Genomic DNA, 22,598 nt, shown 5'->3' on the forward strand with positions numbered 1-22,598 from the left:
TCATTTTACTTGGTTTTTAGTGAGAAGTCTTTCAAGCATGTATTCCCATTGTTGTATTCTTTCTTAAATCCTGTATTTTCTCTCCGACCATCAATTCTTTTTTTTACAACCCCTATGACGTATCTTGGTAGCAACCCTGTATTATTGGCTGTCATCTCCCTGAGTCCAAGCCAAGGCGGGGCTTTGGGGGTTGTCATTTTTTTGCTGCCCAAAATACCTGAAACTTCAATCAGTTAAGTTTCAGAAATTGATACCTTAAGTTGAGAGAGCAGATTTTAGTGTTCGTGGAATAAACCCCCTGCTGTTTCCCTTTTGTCACGGTTGATTTAATCCCAGCGTGGACAGTTGAATAGACAAATGGTCGGGATGATGTCCATTGACCATCAAGTCAATCGTCCGGTTCCGATGTACCCAGGTTATACAAAGAGTTATGGACTTTATCAATCACCACAGTTAACTATTGAACGGGTCGAAATGCAAATGAATGAGTTACCAAGGTCGTGCGAGCTGGATTACCATTATAGGCGGGAATCTTCTAGCACAGAGAGCGCTGAAACAAAAAAGGTTCATTTTTACTTCTATTTTTTTCGTACCGAATAGTCACAATTTAGGCTCGCATGCTTGGATGCCTCTTTTCATGCCACGGTAAAGGATCTTATTCATTCAATTTAATGGGAATTGTGAATTTTCGGAAAAATATTGTCTTAAAATGCAGTGTAATAAGTTCGAAATTACTGAGGACTGACAGTTAAATTCAAAGAAAGGAGGATGCAAGTTCTAAGCGAAGGAAACAATTTTCGTAAACCTTTGGGTTAGCCAGAAAGGTAAATTTTTCGTTATTCATATTATTGACTTATGAATAAATTAAACATACCATTCGATGCCTTTTTTATGCTCTTTCCAAATATAATAATCGTTTTTGTTGGAAATGAATTTTAGCCCCCCCCCCCTATATATACAAATTCGGGGTATATATTTACACATTAGGGGGAGGGGGGGGGAAAGTTTAAACTTGCCTCTCATTTAAATAAGAAATAAAATTTACCCCCCCCCCCTAATGTGCAAATATATACCCTGAATTGGTATATATAGGGTTGGTGATAAAAATAATTTATAACTAAAATGATTATTATATTTGGAAGGAGCATAAAAAAAGGCATCGAGTGGTATGTTTATTTTATTTGTAAGTCAATAATATGAATAACGAAAAATTTACCACCAGAAAACTGAACTGTAAAGTAAGGATTAGTCTGCAAAGTCCCGCCATTTTTTTTTTTTTTTTTTTTTTTTTTTTTTTTTGCATTCAGCTTCACAGTGTTCGACTCTGTTTTTAAGAAACTGTAAAGCCACATGCGAAATTTAGGAGTAGCAAACCATATAAAACAACACATTAATAGAATAATAAAGAATAAATAGTATTAGTCCTATTTTGGGTTAATTCGATGAAACATATAAATTGTATGAAAGCTTATGAAAACCTAAAATTCGGAGATTTTGATGAATATACAATCCTATGATGTGAAGCATCCTTTAGTTTTATTTATTTTTTTGAAGAAAAAAGTAGTGGTACAAAATAGTTGGCTTTTGTTTTTCTTAAAATTAGTCTTAAACTTTCTTTTCTTTGGCATGAATTTTCTGTTGTTATCAATAGTTTGATTCTTGATTTGTTTTGTCAATGAAACAAAATGAATAACCTCTAATAGCAAATTGATTTATATATTTCTGGTTTAATTCGTTTTCTTGTAGAATTATTCTTATTTCGCAATAAAGATGAAGCTAACTCAAGGTCTTTTAAGGAATGTCATATTGTAACAGTATACAAATACAGAGCTGCAATTATGGGTTAGCATTACAAAACTCTAAAATATATCTTTAAATGTTATTATCACTTTAATTTTAAACCAATTCTTGGCTGTTCATTCTTTTCTAGGCCTGTTCCTCTTTTACCTATGGTGCAGCTAGGGATGTTTATGGGTCAAGACCTGGCACGCTGTTAGAAAATGAAGGGGTAGTTTGGAATAAAACGCAGAAACAGGCAAATATGAAATAATTTTTAACTCTTGATGCGGGAATCTTAAGATATCTGAAATATAAAGATTATGCGGGCCCAGGAAGAAGTTGCCCCCTGCCTTTGCCCCTGGTTATGATCTATTTGTCTAAGGTGTAAAATATTATATTTAAATGTACACTTTTTAATTACATACATGTTTTATAAGGATTTTCTCGACAATCGGACCCCCCCCCCCCAAAGGAACGGAATTCTGGCTATGTGCCTACCTGTTGATTCTTTTGTCCTAAGTTCGTACGCTCAGTTGGAATTATCTAACGCATAGTCTGCAATTATATTTTCTAGTGTTCAATTGTACTTTGAGATTTGAGAGACACTTAAATCTGGAAGTTGTCATTAAAAATAAACTAATTACTAACTGTAACAACATTAAAAAGGGAAGAAAAAAAGATACAAATCCTCCTCCTTATGTCATCGACGTCTATCATTAAACAAAATTGGAGCAACAGTCATAGCATATTAATTTTTCTCTCCCACAGCTTCTATTAGAACTCTTCCCTGTATTTCTACGTGGGAACCTCATTAGATTTAATAGATTGGAAATATGAATGGAATTGCTCATCATTAATTGTGTGTATTCCTAAAGCTGGAGTTTTTTAAAGAGTAATTTAAGGTAAATTACAGCGTTGAATCTATAATAGGTTAACGAAGAATACAGTATGTGTATTGCAAATACTCTTTTATTGCTTAGCAACAAAGGTTTTCAGATATACCCCAGTTTGGGGTCTAGGGGACTGATTCCCACTAAACAACTTTTTTCGGAAAATTATCCTGAATTCCGTAGAAGGGCTTGGCAATTTATCACTTTCAATAGTGCATTTATTTTTGGTAAAAGAGACGCCAAAATTTACAAAATTACAGTTTAAAATGTATCTGCCTCCACTGCATCTAATACTGTTCCTGGTATAACATTCACGAAACCTGTTTGATCTCTGGTCTATCTCCATACCATGGGCGTAGGCAGCATTAGGCAGCATATTGTCTAGGGGAGGGGGCAGTCGATAGTGTGATGGAGTTTTATCAACTGCTTTCTCCAAACCATCTGCTTTTTCAGCCATATTTAATGTAAATTTGAAGGTCTAGGGGGGGGCAGCTGCCCCCCCCCCTGCCCCCTTCCCTATGCCCTTGCTCCACACTCCACTCCCCAGCCCTGCCCGTTGTATCGCAATAAGTCCCTTTGCTTAAATTAAGGCTTTGTACCCTTATTTTTATGATTTCTGCACGCTTTGTTTAATCAATTAGAAAGGGAGAAAATTTCCTCCTGCAAATTTGTGTCCACTATTTGCATTTGCAGAGGTGTATTTACTTCCTAGAGGCAGTAGTTCCCCGAACCACGTCTCGTGTTTGCAGGCATGGTTGTATACTATTTCATACAAGTCTCTAGTACCTCAAATCAAGCTTTTAAGTTAAAGCATTAGCGGGCCCTTCATTTTATATGACTTCTCTTTCTGTTCTTAAAGGCAAAAAGTAATACCACATCACCATGTCTCTAAAACCGTCAGATAGTGTTTTGGGAGGAGTCTTAACAATTCCGAACTAGTTGGCTTGCTTGAATTTTTTTCTTATACTAATTTATCCTTTTTTGGGCCGAGATTATTGTTTTCCCGCAAACAGAGAGGGTATGGCACTTAAGTTGTGGTGGAATCTCTTTCAATAATTAAACTAAGTTTAAACTGCATCTGCCAATTTCAACAGAGATCCCTTTTACAGCATGAGCAATCTGGGTATGCATCATTTTATTTTTGAATGTAAGTTGATTTTTTTTTTGGGGGGGGGGGTCTTTTAAAATTATTTTTTTTATTTTAGATAGTTATTGTCAAACGAATGCAAAAATTGGCAAACATTAAAGCGGTTTTAATAAAGTGTCATATTTTTAAACTGTCTTCTCATTATCTTCAGAAACGATAATACAAACAGACATCCAGTTTCTCATCAGTCTTGCATCAAAACATTTGAAATGTGATATTCTGTATTCCGAACCAGCCCTTAGAGTATCATAACTGTCTGACCCCATATTAACTTCTTGGGGCAATGCGCATATCGCAGATGTTGCGATCTTCTTTTTATGTTTGTTTTCGATCAAAACGATGCAAAATAGATACAAGTGCTATATTTATATATTTACCTTTTTTGGTGGAGTTTCAAGGAAAATAATTTCAGGAGACAATGCTACGGTGATTAGTGTAAACATTTCTTTATAGATTCGCCTTTTGGGCCACCATCATTCTAATCAAGTCACCTGTCTTACCTTCTTCTTCTATTTTTTTTTATTATTATTTTCATAGCTTAATTCTAAGTTTCAAGTGACGCAAGTTCTCTTTTTGACGAATTTCCTGTCATGTTTTCTTAAATCTTATAGCCGCATTTCAACGAGCCATAACTTTTGGGAGTAGGTCTTTTAGTCTTATCTATTTACCACGTCCACTTAAAATGTGTTTTGTTTTGTTAGTCGTTTGAGAAATTTCCAAAATGGCGCAAGCTTCGAATAGTCTCAAGAAAAACTAATCTGTATTATTTTTCAAGAATTACTAACGATGTTTTAAAAACTAGTGTCTAAACTTCTGGAAAAAAACAAGCAGCAAGTTTAACCAAAATTTTCATCAGAATCATCACTTGAGGCTTTATAAAAAAAAAAAAAAAAAAAAAAAACGTGAGGGAAATCTGGCAAAATGTTATTTCAGAAATCTCCATTGTACATCATTTCGGTTGTAGTAGTTCAGAATTCTCAAATCGAGATTCAAAGGTCATCTGCTGAATCCCAGGACGCTCGATCTACAGGTTTACTTGTTTTTCCTGTCTCTTATTTGGTTCTCAAGATGCGTATATGGATATGTCTAAATTTTACAAAATGAAACCTTGGTGCAAAGAGATAAGGGTGGTAGTATCCTTTATTTCTAGGGTACTCTGAGTATGACATTAGAAACAAATAAAAACTAAGTTAGGAAGAATTATTTTGTAAAATAAAAATAAAGAGCAACATCAAAACCGAAAACAAACTGAGAAGATCCTTTTCCGTATGAGCTGACGTCCCCTAACTCCTCGCTCTTTACACTAAAGTTTGTCCTTTTTGTTCTCAATTCTTCAAGAATGAATGCTCCAACACGAGAGTGATGTGAAAAAGCTTAAAAATTTTACCACAACACTACGATAATTAACGCCCTTATTTATTAACATTTTTTAATTTAAGCAGCAAAATTTTCAGTTCGGATGTTTTGAAAGGCAATCAGTAAGTAAAACATAATTTTTTATTGCCAACTAACGATGTTTTACACTATAAAATGCTTTTTGGAAAGTACCAGTCAAACTTTAGCGTCAAGTGTAGGGGTTGAGGAGGCGTCAGCCCCCGTAATATATTGATTCTTTTTCGTCTCAAGTTTTGGTTTCATCCTTTACGCTCTTTTGAAAAACTTTTTTTTTGTTTAATCAGGAATAATATCAGTTGATTTTTTGACACTTGTAAGATACAAAACTCTGTTCAACATACAGAATTGAGATCCGTCGTCGACGCTTCTTTAAGCCAAATAGTGGCATGTGAGTGGTCTAATATTAATAAATTTATATCTAGCCTCAGGCCTGTATGCAAGAACTTACTTTGGAGGGTTATAATTTTCACGTGAGAGGGAAACAAATTCGAAAACATGCAAACATAGAGGAATATTGCAACAATAGTGAGAATATCTATATATTACCCATACATATCAAAAGATGAAGGAGTGGAGTAAAACCTTACGGAAACAAGAAAAAAGTGTAGGAGTACACACAGAAGAAAAAGCACATGAAACGCTTATAAATAAACGGATCAAACGGTGATAGTCCGTCAAGTGCCGATAGGCCGTTTTCGACATCCCATTGTGCTAATCAGTCGGCTTTTGAGTAACATTTATCCGAGTAATAGAACCAAAAATAAATTAATTTGAGCAGGAATATAGGGAACACGAAAGAGCGTTAGTTTCTGCACACTCTGCAAACTCAAGCTGGTTTCCCAAAAAAGAAAAAAATCGACGCCATCTACATTTTCCAGGTATTTCAAAAAATTGTTTATGGTTTTCAATTTACCATGTACCGCTGTACTGATGGGGCTGTTTTTGTTATGAGCATTTTTACTATTGAGTTCTACTGAATAATATTAATTTGCCTGTAGTACTAATAGCGCTAAGTTTCTCTTAAGCACCTATGTCAAAGCAACGAAAGCGATACGCCCTCAGAAACCGCAAGTTTGGCGTTTTACGAATTTTGAAGCTCGCAAAGGGTAGAATTTAGCGTTTTACGGGTGCTTTCAAGCGCTTTTGAAAAATGGGATAAGGAAAAGAGCGTATTCAGAGCTTTATAAAAGGTACCGGGTATGCTTCAAATTCTAACAAAGACATGATCTTGGTACATTACATGCCTTGGCCGAGGATCTTGCACGTGTACATTTTCAAATACGTTTTTCTGTGACATATTCAGTGCTTCATAAACATCAGAAAACCTATAAAAAATGATAGAAACTCTTTTGTTATATGTGTCAGAACCCTCAAGTTTGTGTGCTGAAAGTTAACTCTGTTTATTATATGAATCTTTCATGAAATTAATACTTTTTCAGGGTCTTTTGTACGACCTGAAATAGCCCTTATTTGTATGCAAATACATTTTTCTTTTATTCAATTTCAACTTGAACTTGAAACTACGTGACGGTGAACTTCTGTCTTGCGAAATGTACTTTTTCGCGTGCGGCGCTGATTTTGCCAACAAATCCAGAATCGAATATGGATCCGTATTATGTAGTTCGTAGATTAAGTCCCAATTCCCTTCGAACCTTCGCGCGTAATTCTCTTCAAGCCTGGGCAATACAATCTGAAGTTACCTATTAATTCAAAGAAGATAAGCTCGCGATTTCTATTTTGACTCCCTCACAGATGTCTCTTATAACTGGATTGCTTACAAGATATCTTTTTTATCTCATTCTTTTTTACTCTTGGCAAAAGCTATAAGCTTACTGTTTTTGCTCGTCATTTTGGAAACGCTATTACCATATTAATGCTTTCTGCATAAATGCCAAAAATGCCTAAAGCGTGTCTGTCCCATCGCCAAATTTGAGCATGCTTTTTTCTATTTCTTTTTTTTGTTGAGAAAAAAGTTGATCTTCAGAAGTTATGCATCGTATCATGGGAAAAAATGTCATTACGTTTTTGTCATAACTAATACAGTCATGACAATTAATTAATCAATCACATACTAGCGTTGACTTTTGCCAAGACACTTTTTTGACAAATTGTAAGTTCTAGCAGGTTAAATGGATCAGAAAAAAACATAAAAAAAAACGTTAAGGAAGACGTTTAGAAAAATTACCGTCTGAGTCTTAATGACCATGCCTTCCTCAAGATCATCTACAGTGTAGAGCTTTACTCTTCTCCTTTACAGAACATGGAGCCTTTGTGGGGCCCAGGAACTTCTGTTTATTGTCTGACTTTTGCTTTTTGTTTGTGAATCTCTCATATTCTATCCAAGTAGTTTTATGGTAATGCCATATCGACTGTCCAAAATCAAAAAGTACTACCTAAAAAAAGGTTGGTTTTCAGCCATGCTCAAGCTACAGGATAGTCACACCTTTCGATAACAAAAAAAAGAACCAAGATTTACGAATGATCCGTGTTCTTTGCTGATGTTAAAACACGCTTGTACAAAAACGGAAAATTGAAATGGCGAGAACTCGGTTTGAAAAGCTTATATTAGCACTAATTTGTTCCAAAGTATTTTTTACGGATATTGTTTCTCTGTATCCTTTTTCTAGACCTAGCAGACAGATAGGACCGCCGCTATTTCAAACTTCCATCTTTCCCAATTAAGAAAAAAAAACCTGCAAATCTTCTCTGATTGGCAACTCGAAATTACGTGCTACACACATTATTGACGCCGAAATCGGGGGTAACGTTAGTGGTACAGACAAGTGTGACTATTTTGAGTCTCGGTAATACGCTGAATACATTTTGTTATAGGTCCTGATTAATTTATTGCAGGGATAACGCTTTGATTTTGTGTGGCCGACCTGTACCACAGAGGACGAATAATTGCTGGGAGTCTGGGTAATTTCGGGATTTTTTAAAAGCCCGTAAGGTGAAAGGTTAAATTACTAATAACATCAAAATAAAAGTGTTTTTACCCCCTCATCATAGTCTATAGTCATCATAGTCTATTAATACTTGAAAACAGCGATTTTCAACATTTTTTGTTGTTGTTGAAAAACTGTCAAGTCTTTAGTACATTTCGTCAGTGTTGCCACATTGAACCGTAAAAATGAATAGGTAAAACTAGTTAATTAAATTTGACAACGCTTTTCGTCCGTAAAAATTGAAGCATTAACAGCCTATTGATTTCCGAAGACAACTATATCTGTAAAGGACAGCTGAATCTTCATAAGGTGTTTGATGCAATATGATTTTAGTGGGTTTTTTTTGCTGGTTTTTCACCCACCATTCTTTACTTCTTTTCTTCTTTTCTAATTTGGTACCCACTACAACTAAAAACTGAATAACTGCAAATGGACGCATTTTGATTAAAAATTGTATTCCTGATTTTGTCTAATTTTTTAAATATATAGCTGTGTAAGTCTCTATCTAACCAATTTAAATATTTAAATTTCAATTCCATTGTCCCTGGTACTTTGAAGCTGCCATCTTACTTTAAAGGCTGCAGAAGTGGTGCGCGTAAACGAAATTACTTTCAAACAGTCGTGTCTTTGTGATTGTTAGCTATGATGATAGTAACAATTTTTGACAGAAGCCTTATAATATAACTGTAGTAATAGAAACGGTATTTTCCCCCAAGGTGCAATTGATGAAAAAAAATATTTTGATCCCAACTTGTAAAGTGGGATCATAGGTCAAAGCCTATGAAAAAAATATGAGTGCCTTCAATTGAAGAAGCTCGAAACCTCTACAATACACAATGTCCGGAAACTTACACAGGAATCCTTTTTTTTTGGGGGGGGGGCATGTGATTTAAAAACTGCCAAAATTTTGAACAATATAGAAAATATAACTGGTGATGAGCGAAATCGTGATATCCCTGATAATGCGATTGGCTGGACCCGAAACTCACCTTGCATATTTCTCGGATAAAGACTATTAACAATCAGTGTCGGTATGAATTCCCACATAGTTCTTTTTATTGACATGTATATCACGGCATTATCATTTTTAAGTTTTTATTTTCGAGTTTCTTTTGTGTTCTCGATACATCAAAATAAAAAAAGTAGTTTTTTCTTATATAAAAGGAATGAGCGACGTTGAGTCTTGAAACGAACAGAAATTAAACTAAATTTGATGGGTCTATTGTCTCTAGAAATCCCTCACACTTTTCACGTCCTCTTTGACCAAAATATAAATTTGACTTATTAAATCAATTTTTAATATCTAACTTGTATTTTTTAACTGTGCCTCTAGAATGGATCCTTCTCTATTAAGTGCAATTGCTTACATGCAGGGTTTTCAGTAGCCTAAAGCAGAAAACGGCATCCGTGTAGTTTATGTCTAAAAAAAAGGTAAAGAATACGGCGTTGAACTTTACAGTCCCTACCGGCGGTGTTGATCAACCGTTTCTTGGCTACTTCAGCCAGGAAGTGCAATGGGGGGTTGGGGACCAACCATCCTGTGCTTTCGTACACCCTTCCTGTTTACCTTCCCCAGATTTCTCCAGGTACCCATTTAGAGCTGGGTCGACTCTGGCTGAGCTAACAGAGTCACACCACTGACCCTCGTCCCGAACCAAATAATTGGGTATACTAGGATTCGAACCCCAGCCCTCTCGGATAAAGAATCCTAAATCCAGCGCACCAATTCACTCGGCTAGGACGGCCTAACTTCGCACCAATCCACTCAGCTAGTTTATGTCTAACTCCGAACTAAACACTATAATAATTGTTTTTTTTTTTTATTTAATCCTACCCACAAAACGTCGATTCATTGGATTTCCAATCCAATATAATATTCCACACACCCCCTCCCCCCGTGTAGAGATATAGGACTATACTAAACACCAAGTTTTTGCTGATTTTGTTTCGGTTTGTGTTCTTTTTCATATATCAACTGCCGCTTCACAATTCCACTTTGAAAACAGAAAGAAAAAAATTATCAGTAGACTTGGTGTTTAGCCTAGGGCTATATCCTGGCTTTAGGGGGAGGCGCTAGGATGCAATTAAACTGGAAGTGCCTCTCAAAATTCAATAAGAAAATCCGAATGCGATGATGTGAGTTTCAAGAAATTTTTCCAGCCAATATATATATATATATATATATATATATATATATATATATATATATATATATATATATATATATATATATATATATATATATATATATATATATATATATATACGAGACAAATACTGTACTGAGACAGATACATACTGTATTTGTCTCATGACTAGAGGGGGTAGCACCTGGCTCTTAAGTACGTGCCTGATTGTGCTATCCTATTTACTAAATCCTTATTAATAATTCTAATGCATCAACGAGAGAATTGATTCTGGGGGAGGAATTTTTTGGTGGGGATGGGGGAAGGGTGTTTTAGATATGTATTACTGCAACACGGAATTCTCCCGATAAAGTATAAATCGTAAGTATTTTGTAATACAAATGTATTGCATTGTAACTTTTTTTTTGTAGCTAAACAACTTAATTTATTTCTAAATTTTGATGATAAATGTCATTTAAATTTAGACAAAATAATTACGAGTTTTATTAAAGCTGAATCAGTTTTGAGCGTTGACTGTGAAGGCCAGACATTTTTTTTAGTACCCGTTTTTATTGTGTTACGTGTCACATGGTTCCTTAGGCTAATTTTTTTCTTCATTTCAAGATGCTGATTTTTCAACTGCTTAAATTAAACACTTGCGGGAAAATACCAGGGGATTTTCGTGAATTATGAGCATTTATATTCTGCTTTTTTCTTCTTTTTTTTCAAGAAAAAAAGTGACAAATGTTTTTATCCCTTTGATAATCCTATTCTACAATTTTTTTGTCTCTTAAAGTATAATCATATTGGGAAACGATATTTAATAAAAATATTTTTTTAACCTTTATTTGAATCTTTTTAAATATTTGGAATGGTAGACCCCCCCCCCCTCAGAAATACGGCAAATCGGAAAAATATGTAATTGTTGATTATGCAACATGGTCAACAAAATCTTATGGTTAGATCTGTCCCACTCGGAACAGGTCGGACCACTCCCGAAACGAATTCCTGGCTGTTTTCCCCCATGACATATAGCATTTCATAAAGTATTTTGCTTATATCACTTTCTTTGTAGTTTTATTTTCTGTAGCTAAGGAAAAAGTTGTATATTTTTCCTCATTTCTTTCGGCAAGAAAGAATTTTTCTGGGAAAATAATTCACTGACAAATAGAAAAAAAGGCCTCCGAAATGCTAGTAACCTAAACAAAGCGTTGTTTATTTAGCAAGATTTGTTTTAAAGAATTTTATTTGGCAAATGGAAAGTTTTCCAGGATACACTTATTTCTAATATGAATTTTCAATAAATATTTGTAAAGTGTCACTAAATCTTTAATGACAAGAATACCGTTTTAGCCATCAGACACCAAATCGATTAAGTCCAGTCTGAGATTTCTCTTAGATTTTATTGTCAAAGCACTTAGTTGACCCCTAGCTTTACACGTTCATAAACATATTTCCTAAGAAAACGACTACCAAAAAAAGACAAGCTTTTGGCTGTTAGATCCCAAAATTTTTTTTTTCATGAGTTTATGTGTCTTAAAATTCAATACTAAAATCTACTTAAATACATTCCTGATGTTGAAAACAATGAAAAACCCCAAAAAATGAGAATTCTTCCGCCGAACGACTGGTATACGAAAATGAAAACCAGTGCTTTTGAGTGGCTTTGGCTACGAGTTTTGCCTTTAAAATAATTTTGATACGGATATTTGACGTTAAGATTTGTCTCAAACAGAAGGGAACATTTTGGGAGCACGATAAAACTACAGACATGTTCTGTTCCAAAAAATACAGCCTAAATTTTTTGGGGGGTTTCATGGGAAGTGCCCAGACGAGAGCAGTGTGTGTTGGGGATCAATGGTCACCAGTATCTTGTCTTCAAGCACATTAAGTCTTAGAAAAATTTGTAGTAGCATAATAATATTTGGGTATCTAATAGCAGATAAAAAAAGTAATCGGCTGAGCTCCGACTGTTGGTTTTTCGAAACAACAACATGATTTGTTACTCAATATAATTTAATTCTTTCCTTCCGTTATAGATATTTGGTTCAAAGGCAGATTTGCAGCTTCATACTCAGATCCATATGCGAGAAGCAAAACCTTACAAATGCAGTCAGTGCTCAAAAGCTTTCGCAAACAGCAGCTACCTTAGTCAACATACCAGAATACATTTAGGTATGAAATCTATTTTTATTATCTTATTAGTGTTGAACGATATTAAGGTTTCTTGTTGACTGCCAGCCACAATTGATTTCTTTACAATTGCAAAGTTACGCACGGCTGCGTGGCTACGTGTGGACAAAGTTTCCCCTGTTAAAAGAAAACAAACTACTTAGCCAATCAAGCAGTTTGTGGTAACGAACTGTATGTAAGGAGCGACCCGACTCAATAGTAACCGAAACTCTAAAAACGGAATTTTAATGCCAATAGATACACCAAAAGAATCAGATTTTTAGGCTGATTTTAAATATATAAGTTTCATCAAATTTAGTCGTACCCATCAGTTACACGCCTGAGAAAATTTGCCTGATTTTCGAAAAAATGAGGAAACACCCCCTAAAAGCTATATAACTTTAATGGAAATCACACCATCAGATTCACCGTATCAGAGAACCCTACTGTAGAGGTTTCAAGCTCCTATCTGCAAAAATGTGCAATTGTATTTTTTGCCAGAAGAGAGATCACGGATGCGTGTTTATTTGTTTTTTCCCAGGGGTGATCGTATCGACCCAGGGGTCCTAGAATATCGCGGGAGGGCTCATTCGAGCGGAAATTAAAAGTCCTAGTGCCCTTTTTAAGTGACCAAAGAAAATGGAGGGCAACTAAGCCCCCTCCCAAGCTCATTTTTTCCCAAGTCTCCCGATCAAAATTTTGAGAAAGTCATTTTGTTCAGTATGGTCGAAAAATATAATAACTATGTCTTTGAGGAGACTTAATCCCCCACAGTCCCCGGGGGAAGAGCTGAAAGTTATGAACTTTACCCAATGTTTACATATAGTATTGGTTGTTGGGAAGTATACAGACGTTTTCAGGGAAGTTTTTTTGTGGTAGTGGGGGCGGGGGTGGGTCGGGTATTATGTGGGAGAATCTTTCCATGGAGGAAGTTTTCATGGGGCAAGGGACATTGCTATGAAGGGGGTGCCGGATATCCCAGCATTATTCAAAAAACGACCAGAAATTAAATAAAAAAAAAACAGTTTTTCAACTGAAAGTAAGGAGCAAGATCAAAGTTTAAAATGAACAGAAATTATTACGTATATGATTGGGTTCGCCCCCTAGTCAATACCTCGCTCTTTAAGCCAAAGATTTTTTAGTAGTTTCATAAGAGATCTAATTAACGGCCTTTGTGATTAAGGGGTAGTGTTTAAGGAATTGGAATAAAATTTGAACTCTAGCGTAAAGAGTGAGGTATTGACTAGGGGGCGAACCCCCTGATATATACGTATTAAAAACATATGAATATAGAAGTTCGTTACGTAAGTTAATTCGTAAGTTGCGTATATTTATTACTAATAAAAACGTTCGTAAATAAAGTTTAAACAACTTTCCAGAAAGCCATTTAACCAAATAAAAGTAAAATTAATATGCAAATTTTTTTTTAATTATTCATGTACGGTGAGCCAAAACCTGCATTAATTCAAAAACGTTCAAAAATTAAATAAAAAAAGTTTTTTAAACTGAAAGTAAGGAGAAACATTAAAACTTAAAACAGACAGGAATTAGTCCGTATATGAAAGGGGCTGTCCCCTCCTCAACGTCTCGTTCTTTACGTTAAAGTTTTAATCTTATTCACAACTCTTTATTTTGAAAAATAAAAAACTTTAGCGTAAAGAGCGAGGCGTTGAGGAGGGGACAGCCTCTTTCACATACGGAATAATTTCCGTTCGTTTTGAGTTTTAATGTCGCTTCTTACTTTCAGTTTAAAAGAATTTTTTTTTTTTTTTTAATTGCACCAAGAGCTGGACAGGGAACACGTCATTAGAACGCAAACTTATTAAAATCATGCCTTGGTTTTATCTCAAAACTACCTAACTGATCTTCAGCTGTTAAGAGCACTAAAGATGTAAAAGTTTTTTTTTTCCTTTTTGGAAGTCATTCAAATCTAAAATTTTGGCTTTCACACAACAAAAGTATTTATAAGGATTAAAAATTCCAGAAAAGTCCATTTAGGCAGTAAAAAAATAAAAAAGAAGGAAATACGGACAAAACTGCCAATATTTCACTGGGATAGTATTTTCATTGTATTTGGAGAAATTACAGTATGTTAACTTTTGTTGATTTAATTATAAGGAAAATGTAGACAATAATAGGAAGCTAGATCTTACGAAACTTACCAGATTTTTTTTTTTTTTCTGATATGAAGAGAAAGATAGATAGATAATTAGATAGATAGATAGATAGTTTGAAAGATGTATAGATAAATTAATAGAGAGAAAGGGGGGATGAAAAGAGAGAGAGAGAGAGAGAGAGAGAGAGAGAGAGAGAGAGAGAGAGAGAGAGAGAGAGAGAGAGAGAGAGAGAGAGAGAGAGAGAGAGAGAGAGAGAGAGAGAGAGAGGTACAGAAAGAGACAGAGAGAAACTGAGACGGAGATGGAATGAAAGAGAGGGAAGGAAGACAGACGGATAGAGAAACAGTGCCTAAGTAAAGACATACAATTTCCTGAACAATCACAGTACAAACTATCATGTAAACATATTAAAATGTATTAAACTTTTTCTATGTAGTTGTACGTGAAAGCATATGCGTAACAAAAATCAAATATTAAATGCTCAGAATTGAGTAGCTGGGAACCTCATTTCGTGTATAGTTGAATATCTGGTAAGCGATGGTTTTCCAGTTTTTTCCCAAAATCAATGTCTGTGAAAATTGTACATCTATTTTCCTTTGTGATGCAAATGCAACAAAAACATATTTCTAGAGGAAGATTTATAACTACAGAAATCCTATTCTTACAGAATATATCAGATTAAGCAATAACAATCACTTAAAAATATATACTTGGAATTTTTCAAATAATCAAAAATCTTGTAACGACTGTATTGATTAGGTTTAAGAAATTTTGGTGAATTTTAATTTCCTGAGATCTGTAAATTCTTATCTTCATCTGAAGAATTTAATTTGTTCTACTAAGAAAATGAGTTTATTATATTGTAAGAAAAGTATGTTCGGTTAATGCATTCGAAAATGGCAGTGAGATAATTGTACTTCAAAGCAAGATGTGTTGTTTGTTATAGGTTTGACGCGTTCGACCAATAGGTCATATGCGTTCGTATCACTTCGTTTTTCTGTGTCTTCTGTAATCACTAGCTTACTGGGTGTCACTTCGGTCAATATTCACTAAACTAGGTCATGTATCACTTACCTTGCTCTTGGTTGGGGGTTATTCACCTGCAGCAATTGCCTGCGTTGGAAAACAGCAATCAAAATAACACAATTACGCTTTATCATACTGCAATTGTAATGCATATACAACAAATTAAGTAATACAAATTTAACTTATAACCACTAAATTGCAAGATTTACTATTTCATTCCAACAATTTAAAAACACTGGCACTGATGATACTGAACTCAGTCAGGGGAACTAAATTTACAGGACTTTAGTGACTATCAAACTGTTTTGATAGTCACAAACTTTGGTGGTTATGCACCTAAGGTAAAGGTGTAGACTTATTCCCCATTTGGATAAGAATATAAAACAACTTGATTCTTACTTCCTATTAAATAAAAAAAAAAAGTTTTTTTAACTGAAAGTAAGGAACGACGTTAAAACTTAAAACGAACAGAAATTATTCCGTATATGAAGGGGGCTGTCCCCTCCTCAACGCCTCGCTCTTTACGCTAAAGTTTTTTTATTGTTTAAAAAAATAGAGTTGTGAGAAAGTCAAACTTTAGCGTAAGGAGCGAGGCGTTGAGGAGGGGACAGCCCCTTCATATACGGAATAATTTCTGTTCGTTTTAAGTTTTAACGTCGTTCCTTACTTTCAGTTAAAAAAACTTGTTTTTTTATTTAATTTTTGAACGTTTTTGAATTAATGCAGGTTTTGATTTTGGCTCACCGTACATGAATAATTAAAACAAAATTTGCATATTATATTTGGTTAAATGGCTTTCTCGAAACTTGTTTAATTTTATTTACGAACGTTATTATTAGTAATAAATATACGTAACTTAGAATTAACTTACGTAACGAACTTCTATATTCATAAATTTTTAACACGTATACTAGGGGGTTCGCCCCCTAGTCAATACCCTGCTCTTTAAACTATAGTTCGAATTTTTTTCCAGTTCTTTAAAAATGACCTCTTAATCACAATCAGTTGATCAGTTGAAAAACTTGTTTGTTTTTATTTAATTCCTGATCTTTTTCTTTATTAATGCTGGGAAATCCGGCGCCCCCTTCATAGCAATGTGCCGTCCCCCCTGCACACTTCCTTCATGGACCGATCCGGCCCTGTAGCCCCCGAGCCGCTCCGTCCCCCACCTACCAGAAAAAATCTCCTCTGAAAAAGTCTGTATACGTCCCAATAACCAATACTAAATGTTAACATTGAGTAAAGTTCATAACTTTCAGCCCTCCCCCTGGGGACTTTGGGGGATCAAGTCATCCTAAAAGACATTTTTATCATATTTTCGACCGTGCTGAACAAAATGGCTATCTCAAAATTTGATCGGGTGACTTTGGGAAAAAAATGAGCGTGGGAGGGGGCCTTTTTGCCCTCCATTTTTTTGGTCAATAAAAATGGGAAATATGAATTTTATTTGCCTTTCAAATTCGCCCTACACCTATTTTATAGGCCCCCGGTTTCTTACAGAAAAATCCGTTTTAAAAAAACAAAAAAAAAAAAAAACAAATAAAAAACACTCCGTTTTATCTATTCGGGAAAAAAATGGAAAATTAACTATTTTTTTTTATTGTCGCTTTAAACCACTAAATTAGGGTTGTATTATACTCTGAATATTATGGTGTGATTTTCATTAATGTTCTATATTTTTTAGGGGGTCTTTCCCCCTTTTTTCGAAAATCAACCAAATTTTCTCAGGCACGTAACTTTTGATGGGTAAGATTAAACTTAATGAAACTTATATATTTGAAATCAGAATTAAAATCTGATTCTTTTGATGTATCTATTGGTATCAAAATCCCGTTTTTTAGAGTTTCGGTTATCATTGAGCCGGGTCGCTCCTTACTTACAGTTCGTTACCACGAACTGTTTGATTATTCAGCAAACTCCATTTACGTTTTTCACGAATGCGCCTCAATATCCGTTGTTGTTTTGTTGGCTAGAATAATTCCTAATTATCACGTATTTTTCACTGAGTGCTATTTCATAATAATTGAGCCCTAGTAAACGAAGCGCTATGGAAATGGGAAAAGAATTTAGGCCTCTTCAACAATTAAAGGGGTTTTGATAAGAGATGGGCTATATACGTTTTTTGTGGTGACAAGTTTGGGGGTTTAAGCTATTAAATAACCAAACACTTTCAATATCCTATATCTCCCTTAGTTTTTGTCTTTCGTCAGCTAAATCAGAACTTCATTTATCCTACAAGACAGGGGCGATTCTCCATATTTTTTATTGGGGGGGGGGGGCAAAAGGGGTCCATGTCTGGATAGTCAAAGGGCATGGGATGTATAATATTTTTTCTACACATTATTGGGGAGGGGGCAACTGCCCCCCTTGCCACCCCCAAACGACGCCCCTGCTACAAGATGTGTTAAATCAAGTAGCAAAACTGTATATTACATTGATGAAGTCTTGAATCTTTATTTTGAGGGGCATAGGGGTGGCAACATTTTTAAATTCATTTTTCCTTTATATATTAAGGACAGAATATTACCAATAACTATTATAAATAATGTAGTGTAAAATCAATCAAAAGATCATATCATGTTTCATCTGATTATGTAGAATAAAAAAAGTCACACAGATGATTTTTTATGCTTAATTCTGGTATATACTATCATGAATAAACTCATACAAATGGTTTTTTTCTCTTGTTCTATTGAACAAGGATCCCATTCACGCAAATGACAGGACATTTTAAACCCTAAAGAATCCCCTGCTTCAGATTCAACTTGAGTTATAGCTCTATATGCTGGATCTGTTTACAGATTTTAATCTTTTTTTCCAAAGTGAAAAACTTTTGTTTCACAAAACAAAATTAGAGGTGGAGATACTTCTAGGAAAACTGACCATTTCGTGAATACTAGCTACATTAGATAAACCTCGCCTTTGAATCTCGACCCTGACAAAGCAAGTGAATACTTTCCAGCTGAAGATCTGTACTTGGAACACAGCTCATGAGTCTCTTCAAACCTTGCTGTCAAATCCGAGTACAAAAGCAGATTAACTTGAAGTGAAAGTCATTTATGAATGTGATCGTAAGTTATATATGAAGGCGTTGAAGCAAATCAAACAGTGATTCTCGTTTGAGGACGAATTGATTACGTTGTGTGAAATCCTTGACCCTACGAAAGCTTTGGACGTAGGTGGAACTGGTCTTCTGCAAAATATTCTACAGTGATAGTGCACCGTCGAGGGATGGAAGAAAGATAGTAGAAGAATTTCAGAGCCTACTGCTTTTTGATCTCCCAAATGTGACAGATGTCTGTGATTTTTGGCGTCAATTTGCTTCTATAAAGACAGCAAATGATATTCAGAGGCTCCCTAATATAGTCGGCACTGTTCAGCCCCTTCTGACCTTTCCATTTCCGAACGTTTTTGTGGAGCGGTTCTTTTCAATCTTGAAAGACGTTAAAACAGATGGTAGGAACTCGCTGAAAAGTGTGACCCTTACCTCAATTATGTAGTCCAAATTTGGCATTAAAAGAAGAAGACATGTGTCCCATGATTTAGAGGTCGATGTTCGCCTCTTAAAACAACTTGAAATTGTAAAAAATAACGCGAGAGCAGACGAGTGCGTTCAGTGTAGTTGAAAAAAGCGCAGTTAAAAAAGAAGAAAAATGATAAAAGTTTGTTTTGTATCTGAGGAAAATAGGATTTTATATGAATTTTTTTTTAAATATGACATGAAAAAGAATAAAAGTATGTGTGAAAAAGGTGCGAAAAAAATTGGTTTTACTTTTTTTTGGAATGGTAAAGATATGTATGTTAACATTGAGGGAGGAGGAGCTGTAGGAAAGACGAGTGTAAAAGCTTGACTCGTGAAAAGAAAAATGTTCCTACGCGACGGAATATGTCAGATTTTTTGCTTGGAGTCTGAAATTTGTTGGATTTTGGACCAGTATGGTGTCGGCAAAAAAGTCGGATTTTCTGCGGTTGGGTGTCAGAATTTTTAAACAGACCGAACGAAATCTGGTAGGAACAAAGTGGAAGCATTGGTATAGACTCCTTTCCTTATCCTTTCCTTTACGTTCCCTTTCCACTTTGTCAGGGCTACTGGTATCTGCTGACATGACACTGGTGGAAAGGCATGAAACTTCTTTGTTGAGGTTTTCAATTGTGCCATTCAGGCTAAGGACTGTATTTTCGAGACTAAGTGGCACTATCTGAGAAAACCAGTTTGCAAAGGGACGTTATCATCTGGGTCAGATTAGAGATCTGCCTCGCAACACCTTCATACATGGTCATGTACTTCTTGTTGAGATCCTCAACTGGAGGTGGATTAGGTGTCAGTGGAGGGAAGGAGTCTGTGTGTACCAGGGGGACATGTTTCATATGAGTTCGAAGTCCCTTCTTCAAGACCTCAGCAGCAGTCCTCAAGGCCGTACCCAGGGGGGGGGGGGGTTTGGGGGTTTGACCCCCCCCCCCGAAATGTTTGTTTGACTTGTAAAAACGTAAAACAAATGTATATAAACAAATTTTTTATGCGTTTTTTTTAGGTTTTTTTTGTGTGTAAAACCCCGTCGAAATTTTTTTTTTTTTTAGTAAAACCCCCTCCGAAAAAAAATCCTGGGTACGGCCTTGGCAGTCCTCTTGGGGGCATTATCGGCGAATGAGAAAGTAACAATAGCTTTTTTTTGCACGAACATTGGACACTCCTTGGAGTTAGCAGCATGCTTTCCATTGCAGTTTGGGCACTTAAGTACCTGCTCTTCCTTTACTGTCATGGATTGGGAACATTCTTTAAGGTTGTGTTGTCCACCACATAGTAGACAACTTCTGCCTCTGTGGCAATTAGAAGCCATGTGACCAAAACCTTGGCTATTGAAGTACTGTATTGCATGGGGGATAAACTGCTTTACTTTGTATCTTGTCCCTGAAACGGAGATTTTCAGTGGGAACTGAACATCCTGATTGAAGGTGCAAACCAAAAGGATGACCAAAGGGCTTGGATTTTTGAAGGCCATTATCACCTTTGACCTCCCTAGTAAAACTATCCAGATTGGTGACCTCAAATGGGATGAATACAATAGCTTTTCTGTTTCTGATTAAAGTGGGATCGGAGCTATGACCAAGGACCAACTTTACCTTACAATCATTTTACTGCCATATCTGAGATTGAAAGTATAGTAGCAGCTACTGATTGATCCGTAGCTGTTATGATAATAGAGCCGTCTGGTCCAAGTCTTTCTATCATTGAACCATAATGGCCCCTATACTCATGATTTTGGAGGTATTCAAACAGTTTTTATTTTGCAATAACTGTTCTACTCTCTATTGTCAACAACTTGTTGGTTTCATTTGGAACTTCTATGGCCAAAATTCTTACCCTACAATTATTTAGGTCAGGGGTGACAGGACTTCTAACTGTTCTGTCAGTCATCCCAAATAAATTAAAATACCAATAGCTAAAAATAAACAGGTAAAACAACAAAGTCAAGTCAAAAAATATGAAATAAATAAAACAGATAGAAGCAGAGGGAGGGGGGGTCCTCAGTCAAGTAAATTAAGCAAGCAAAATGAATCAAAAGCAGGCATTATAATAAGTGTCAAAGCGGGGTAAAAATGGTTTGATGAGCACCCTAAAGCAGGTTGGAATTGGATAGGTAAGATTAGAGGAGGCTTAACAGCTAGCAATTTATCAGTGAAGGCAAGCCAAAAGCCAAATAATTCACCGTAAAACAAGTGTACAGGTGTCAGAGACACCAAGGGGAAAGCTCCCTGTGATTTAATCAGCAAACCGTATCCCAGAGCTATCCCAACTAGGGGAATGGCAACTTTAAAGATATTTGTTTTTTTTAAATTTCGATTCTACAACACAAGATTTTCAGATATCGGTAATACCAGCGCCATCTATATTTAGCATTACAAGTATTAGTTTCAGAATACATTTTCTTTCATGCACATACAAGGATAGGATTTCAAACCCGGCATGGAAAGTGGTACATACGCAATTTTTTTTAAGAGGAGGGCTTAGTAGATTTTTTAAGATTTTGCAGCTCTAGAGCTACGTAATAGGCCCCTTTATCCTGGTATAAAGATTTAAAAAGACCATATTAATCAAGTCTTTTTTGTTGTTTTATTTTTTTTTTTTTTATCAAGTACTAAAATTTAAATCTTTCAGGCATCAAACCATACCGATGTGAGATATGTCAGCGAAAGTTCACTCAGTTAAGTCACTTACAGCAGCACATTCGGACTCACACGGGTGACAAACCGTACAAATGTCGCCATCCTGGATGTACTAAGGCTTTTAGTCAACTAAGCAACCTTCAAAGTCACAGTAGGTGCCACCAGACAGATAAACCGTACAAATGTAATAGCTGCTACAAATGTTTTTCAGATGAATCAAGCCTTCTTGAGCATATTCCTAAACATAAAGAGTCAAAGCACTTAAAAACCCATATTTGCCAATATTGTGGCAAGTCCTATACCCAAGAAACCTATCTAGCCAAACATATGCAAAAGCATGCAGAAAGATCGGACAAGAGACCAGCATTAACAGGCTCCGCTGCAGCAGCTGCCGCAGCTGCAGTGGCTGCTGCGCTTCGAGTAGATCCTTCCTATTGGTCCAAGCCTAGTGATTTAAGTTCCGGCTTAGAGATGAGTCATGGTCATGGACACCAGCCAGGAGACGCCTGTACTCAAGGCTCGGCAGCACTAGACCATAGATTAGCCCTAGACCATAGACAACTAAGTGAAGATCTGCGCCATAGTCATGCTCATAGTATGCACACTATGCATAGTATGGGTTATGATGTTAGTAAATCTGTGTCGTCGGCGTCAGCATTTACACCTATCAATACCGCTGGAATGCTCCCTCTCGGAGGAGGACAGTTAGGAATGGGAGGAGGAAACCATGCTACTAGAGGGTGAGTTTCCTTATTATTTGGTTTGACTATGTTTTTTCAAGGATTTTTGTATAGGCTAACCATCCATGTTGCTAGCAATTCCCTAGTTTTTAAAAT

The 22,598-nt window shown here is 35.7% G+C and overlaps 1 protein-coding gene across 7 annotated transcripts in view; it reads left to right on the forward strand.

Annotated features, from left to right (window-relative positions):
• Positions 1-22,598, forward strand: part of LOC148949324 (zinc finger protein squeeze-like) — a 315,758-nt gene that overhangs the window by 285,735 nt on the left and 7,425 nt on the right. For 6 of the 7 annotated variants that reach the window (XM_089093355.1, XM_089093357.1, XM_089093356.1 and 3 more), the window contains 2 exons: positions 12,322-12,457; positions 21,755-22,502. In XM_089093355.1, coding sequence (XP_088949481.1) covers positions 12,322-12,457; positions 21,755-22,502 — 884 coding nt within the window. Of the gene's footprint in view, positions 1-280; positions 565-12,321; positions 12,458-21,754; positions 22,503-22,598 lie in introns of those variants that run through there. The other variant, XM_089093361.1, reaches the window with a different exon arrangement.

This window comes from Artemia sp. Qi Xiang Cuo, chromosome 8 (assembly GCF_049724085.1).
Source record: "Artemia sp. Qi Xiang Cuo chromosome 8, ASM4972408v1, whole genome shotgun sequence".
NCBI classification, from domain to species: Eukaryota; Metazoa; Arthropoda; class Branchiopoda; order Anostraca; family Artemiidae; genus Artemia; species Artemia sp. Qi Xiang Cuo.